This window comes from Acanthisitta chloris, unplaced genomic scaffold, assembly GCF_000695815.1.
Source record: "Acanthisitta chloris isolate BGI_N310 unplaced genomic scaffold, ASM69581v1 scaffold16127, whole genome shotgun sequence".
NCBI lineage: Eukaryota > Metazoa > Chordata > Aves > Passeriformes > Acanthisittidae > Acanthisitta > Acanthisitta chloris.
Window position 1 is genome coordinate 1 of NW_008684431.1, and position 6,616 is coordinate 6,616.

The 6,616-nt window shown below is 52.7% G+C and overlaps 1 protein-coding gene across 1 annotated transcript; it reads left to right on the forward strand.

Moving 5' to 3' along the window:
• Nucleotides 1–279: 279 nt before the first annotated feature.
• Nucleotides 280–5,888, forward strand: WDR73 (WD repeat domain 73; the record flags this gene model as incomplete). The annotated part of the gene is made up of 7 exons (XM_009079343.1): nucleotides 280–368; nucleotides 1,047–1,135; nucleotides 2,290–2,357; nucleotides 3,048–3,212; nucleotides 4,728–4,878; nucleotides 4,937–5,082; nucleotides 5,650–5,888. Coding segments are annotated over 7 exons (947 nt in total), but the record flags the coding sequence as incomplete, so codon positions are not given.
• Between the last annotated feature and the right edge of the window lie 728 nt (nucleotides 5,889–6,616).

Here is a 6,616-nt window from a genome sequence, read left to right on the forward strand (position 1 = left end):
GGAGAGAAGGGAGGCAAGGGGCCGCACATGGAGAAGGGAGAAGGGAGGAGGGAGAAGGAAGGCTATGGGGTTGGACCAGGCTGGGGGCCCAGAGGGGAGGCTGCAGTGCAGGGCCAAGAGCCCAGAACTCCAGGGACTGTACTGGGTTCAGCCTGGGCTGGAGCACTAGGTCTGGGATTCCATGGGCTGTGCCATAACTCAGGGGTTTGGCTCAGGAAGGGTGGGATGGACAAGGGGCAGCCCTCACCACGTCCCTGGCTCTTCATGCTCACCCCTAAGGTGTCTGCGTAGCTGGGTATGGACAGTCTGGTGGGAATGAGATCCTGCAGCTGATCCCACCACCAACGCTGCAGGCAAAGGAGACACAGGTGAGTGTTGCATCCAGAGTGGCACCAGATCTCTTTGGCCTGATGTTTCTAGGGACCAAGCTAGGGTTTGGTGGCATTCATGAGCTGTTCCCTGTTGCTCTGACAAGGGCATGGCCAGGGTTTGAGCAGCTTTGGTCAAAAGGTAAAGCACCTAAGTACTGTCCAGCTGAGGGAGCACAGGTTGGCAGTCCAGCTATGTCATCCTGCTGCTCTGCAGGCAGCTTGGGCCGTAGAGCTTCATCTTCAGGTGTGTAGATGAAAGCATCTCATGGAGAAATAGGACAGATGAGGACACCAGGGCAAGTGAAGAAGGGACTTGCTGAGATGTCCAAGCCTGGGGGACCACACTGTGAAGCACCAGGGTTGGCCATTGGGTGGGTGACTCCTACAGTAGAGTAGAAGGTGTTGTTTGGTCGCTGGGCAAGCAGAAAGCGTCTGAGCCAGATGTGCACAGATGGCAACAAACACAGGCAGAGCTCTTGGCAGGAGCTTTCTCCACATTTTTGCTTCCTCTATTTTGGGATTCTTCAATCCTATATCTCCTGTTGAAACACTCATTGCTGGACAGGGAAAAGCTTTACCAAGCAAGTGTCTTCTGTCTCTGTCTCTTTTCATGGTAACTGAGCACAAGTTGTGCACCATTAAGTGTGAAGAAATGGCTTTGTCTCTGATTTCTAGGGCCTCTGTCCAGAGAGAGATTTCAAGGTGGAATGTGGTGGATTTTCAAAACGCCCAGTGTACAGCCTGAAGTGTGTGCCGGACACTAGGTATGGCCATGAAGTCCTTCCAGGGAATATTAGAGATGGAGAGGGGGCTTATCCACTGAGGGCAAGGTGCTTTTCCATGCCTGCTTCCCAACCCAGCTGGTCAATCCTGCCAGCTCCAACAGCCTTGTGAGTCTGGGCAGTCACACACCAAGAACTGCTGATGTTGCTGCTGGCTCACCAGGGATCTCTTCCTGTCCCACTTCTGAGCAGCAGGGACCTGTAGAGTTTCCCTGCTCTGTGTTTTCCATCCTTTTTCCATCCAGGGATGCCTTTTCCATCCCTTCTTTCTGCATTTGGCACTGTGTGGAGGTGCTCAGCAGGCAGAATAGGACACTGGTGCCTGCTGCCACTGGTTCTGTAAGTCCCTGCGTGTGCAGGTTTAGAAGACTTTTTTCCCTGCCGTGCACTTAGACCAAGCAAACACACTTCTCTCTGGCTGATTTATGTCGCTCCTTCATCTCTCTCCTCCTACACAAACCTCTGTCACTACTTTGCACTGTTCTTAGTCTACTGCTTCTGGAAAATGTGATAATTAAATCATAGAATCATGGAATCATTTAGGTTGGAAAAGCCCTCTGAGACCATTGAATCCACCCATTCCCCGGCACGGCCAAGGCCACCACTAAACCATGTCCCCAAGTGCCACATCTACATGGCTTGTAGATCCCTCCAGGGATGTGACTCCACCATTGCCCTGGGCAGTCTGTGCTGGACTGCTCTTTCCATGAAGAAATTTTCCCTAATATCTAAATCTAAACCTCCAGTGGTACAACTTGAGCCCGTTTCCTCTTGTCCTGTCCCTTGACCCTTGGGAGCAGAGCCCAACCCCCACCAGGTTGCACCTTCTGTCAGGGAGTTGTAGAAAGCCAGAAGGTCCCCCCTGAGACTCCTTTTCTCCAGGCTGAGCCCCCACAGCTCTGTCAGCCACTCCTCATCAGATCCTCTTAAAATATCCTGATAAATGCCATTGCCTGGGACTGTGTCTTGCTGGAGCACCCTGCACAAGTAGTTCTGGGATTATGGTCCTTCCAGCCCCTGCTCTGCTCCAAGCTGAGTCAAGGGCTCCTGCACGCAGGAGCAGCACAGTTTGTCCCAGGGTGGGACAAAGGCTGTTCCCCGCTCCTGTGGAGTTTTGTGTCTTCCTGTTTCCTCAGCTTGCTGGTGACAAGTGGCCCACCTGACAGCTCCCTCCAGATCTGGCAGGTGTCAGCAGAGGACTCTGGTAAGAGGACATGTTTCTGAGCCCGAGTACTTTCACAAGGTAGTCATTGCATCAAACATCTCTAGCTTCCCCTCCTTCCTGGTGTCAGATGAGGAAAGGAGTGCCACTCCCATGTCCGTTGTGTGGCAGGGGCTGGAGAAGGGCACGAAACAAGGGTCTGTGCCAGTTTTGGTGGTTTGGACTTGACAGCACAAACCTCATCAGGGAATTAATAGGTTTAGGCCTGTCACAGTGGCCTTGCACTTCATGTAGTTGGCACAGTGTCCCCTTAGTAACTCCAGTGGTTAAAAATAAAGGAGCTCCATCCATGTTCTTTCAGGATAGACTGTGATCCATCTCACTTCTCTTGACAAGGATCCCCATTGCTGAGGCTGCTATTGGGAAACACTTGGAAACCACCAGAGAGGAAGTGCAAAATGTCATTAGAGGAAGAAGAAAACTTCACTGAACATAAACATCTCACTTCACAACTTTGCATGCATTTTGCTTGGCTTGCTGTCAGTCCTTGCTGGATGTGTTGGAAAGAGGGTTTTTATCCTGGAGAGGGAGGGGGTTAGGCATAATTAGATTTCTTATTGGTTTAGTAGGTCACTTTTAGCTTAGTGAGGCATCATTGTGAAACAGCTTAATCTGGTGGATTGCTTGACTCCCAATGTGTTTTACAGCTGTTCCTGTCTCTCTCTCTCATAGATGTTATTAAATCTGTAAGTGCCATAGCAACAGAAACTGGCACTGGGCAGCCCTGGGCTAAAATTGCCACCATCTCAGCCAAAGCCCCCTGGGTCCTTCATGGCTCAAGACTTGACAGTGTCCAAATTACAGAGGTTGAGTCGAGGAAAAATGTCTACACAGCAGGTATGCAAAGCAAGGCTGATTCTTGGAAAGTGGTGTTTGGGTAAAGCAAGGTCACTGCTCAAATAGCAAACATTTCAGAGTGGGTACTTTCAGATGTGTGCCAAAGGGTATAAAGATATTTGCAGCAAGTACATTGTCCTGAGGGAAGAGTTGACAACGCTCAGGTCCATCTGCAGCTGCTCTCCACTTGCATGACACTGATATCTCAAGTTTCTGTCCAAATCTGGGTCCTGTCAGAGTGCTGCAGGTGATTTCAATGTGGAGAATTGGGTGAGAAGAGGGCTGCTGTGTGTGCTGTCCCAAACAAGGAAGGTGCCAGTCTGGTTAAAACTTTGCCATGAGGTGATGGGTGCAAGGCTGGTTTCTTGGGGGTTCTGGGGATTCTCTGCCTTTGCCTACATAGTAACGCTCAGTCCCCCCACAGCTTATCCCTGGGGAGGAAAGGGGAGATGTGTGTGTCCAGTGCTGAGCAAAAGGAAGGTCTGTTTGTCACTGTCCCTGTGCCACAAGGACTCACGGAAACAGAGAACGGTTTGGGTTGGAAAGGACCTCAATCTCATCTCATTCCAGCCCCCTGCCATGGGGAGGGACACCACCAGACCAGGTTGCTCCAAGCTCCATCCAACCTGGCCTGGAACACTTCCAGGAATGGAGCAGGCACAGCTTATCTGGGCAACCTGTGCCAGTGCCTCAGCACCCTCCCAGGGAAGAATTCCTTCCCAATATCCCATCTAACCATGCCCTCTGGCAGTGGGAAGCCATTCCTCCTTGTCCTGTCCCTCCAGACCTTTGTCTGAAGTCCCTTTCTAGCTCCCTTGGAGCCCCTTTAGGCACTGACAGGGGCTCTAAGCTTAGTCTTCCTGGAGCCTTCTCTTCTCCAGGCTGAACACCCCCAGCTCTCCCAGGTTGTCTCCATAGCAGAGGTGCTCCAGCCCTTGGAGCATCTCTGTGGCCTCCTCTGGACTTGCTCCAGCAGCTCCACATTCTTCTTGTGTCAGTGACTCCAGAGCTGGAGGCAGCACTGCAGGTGCGGGCTACCCTCCAGCATCTGAAGTCCCTGTCTAGCTCCCTTGGAGCCCCTTTAGGCACTGACAGGTGCTCTAAGCTTAGTCTTCCTGGAGCCTTCTCTTCTCCAGGCTGAACACCCCCAGCTCTCCCAGGTTGTCTCCATAGCAGAGGTGCTCCAGCCCTTGGAGCATCTCTGTGGCCTCCTCTGGACTTGCTCCAACAGTTCTACATCCTTCTGATGTTGGTGCTGCAGAGCCAGAGGCAGCACTGTAGGTGGGTCTCATCAGAGCAGAGTAGAGGGACAGAATCCCCCTCCCACCTGCTGCCTGTGCTGCTGGGAATCACTGGAATTGCTCCAGGAGCTCCATGTCCTTCTGATGTAGGGAGCCCTGGAGCTGGACATGTTACTCCTGAGCACACATCCTGCTTGCTTTCTGTGGCAAGACTGCAGCACAGAAATCCAGCAAGCACTCCTCATTGGACCTGAGACCTGCCTCTCTTTTCCAGCCTCCAGAGACAGTGAGGAGCTCAGTGGCTTGGCCTTCCTGGACTGCAACACGCTGCTGCTGTGCTGCACCAAGGGCCAGCTGTGCCTGGCTGACATCCGGCAGCCACAGAGTCCCGCGGAGGCCTGTGTCTGTCCCGTTGGCACCGTGCGGCCAGTGGTGGTGCATGGGCTCAGGGCTGAGCTCCCAGCCCGTGGCTCGACTCTCCAGTGCAGGGCTCCTCACCCTGACAGACCTCCGGAAAACCTCCGAGCCCTTGGCCTCGGCAAAGGCCAGAGTCCCCTCTCCAGGCTCAGGTGGAGAGTTCCTGTGCGTCTCCTGGGCTCCTGCTCTGGAAGGCTGCCTTGCTGTGTCAGGTAGGTGCTTTGTGCAGAGAGCTCCTTTTCTGGGTGCTTTTATGATCTATATTTTTGTCGAGACCCAGTTCAGCCCATGCTGAACCCCCCAGTGAGGGTGTGGCTATTCAGAGCTGCCCCTGGAGCCAGCAGAGATGCCAGCTAATCATCCTCTGCAGCTGCCTCTCTCCAACAACTCCGCAAGGGGCCTGGATGGGTACTGGGAGGTGCCTGCTGCTCTCCTGGCAGATCAAAGACCCCAAGCCCACCACAAGCTGGAAGGCTGCCCTGATTATGACAGCCTGGCCACAGGGTATGGCATTGATAACACTGTCTGGGCAGTGAGTCTGCCTCCTGGCCAGAGCATTGCACATTCATACTAGTGAATCCACAAGCTTTTGAGATCCACCTCATGCTGTCCCTGGCAGCTGTTTCCTTGAGACATGCTCCTTGGATGCAGGGCTACTCTGCTCTCACAGGTTTCTACTCTGGGCCATGTGTCCTTGTTCCTGCTGGGAGGTGAGTCTGAGCCCAGCCAGACTAGAGCAAAGCAATTAATTCCTGCACTCTGATTCCCTTTCATCCAAGGTTTTGACGGGACCGTGCACGTGTATGACACGCAGAGCTGGGACAGCTCTGGCAAGGAAGCAGAGCCTGTCTTTGTCCACAAAGGGCACGCGTTTGACGCCGCAGACAGCAGTGGGGACCCTCCCTTGGTCACTGTGCACACATGGCACCCACAGAAACCCAGGACTTTGTTGTCAGCAGCAAGTGACGGTTCTCTGCATGTCTGGGACTGGGTGCAGCCCTGTGGGAAGTGTGGGTAGATGGTGTTTTGGTGAGATGGGGTGTGTTTCCTGCCTCTGTTCTCGTTTGCGCGGGCTGCAGGGTGTCTGTTTGCCTGCAGATAGTTTGGAGAGCATTCTAGTGAGCAGACTGTAAAAAGAATATAGAACTGTAAAAGTTCTATTTTAATAATAATAAAAACTTTGGTTGTGTTACTTGTTCTCCTGTGTACCAACCTTCAGGTGAGAGCTGTGGCTGTGGTTCTGGCTGTGGCTGCTGCAGAGAACATGCTGCTGTCGTTTGATCATTGGCTGGTGTTGTGTCTGCAGAAGAAAACAGAAAAAAGGGAGAGGGACAAAAAGAAGAGGGACTTACCAAGGCCCTGGAGCAACAGGACAAGGGGGAATGGCTTCACACTGGCAGAGGGCAAGGCTAGATTGGATATTGGGAAGAAATTGTTTGAGGGTGGTGAGGCACTGGCACAGGTTGCCCAGAGAAGATCTAGTTGCTCCATCTCTGGGAGTGTTCAAGGCCAGGTCAGGTTGAGCTTCGAGCAACCTGGTGTAGTGGAAGGTGTCCCTGCCCATGGCAGGGGCTTGGAGCAAGATGAGCTTTAAGTGTTTTCCAACCCAAACCATTCTCTGATTGTATGAAAAAAACCCAGGAGTTTGAGGAAACAGGCTCTTATATAGGATATTTACTGACTGTTTTCCAGGCCCCAAGCACCGAGGGGAAGCTGCACCCTCCAAGGGGTGTTGGCATTTATCAC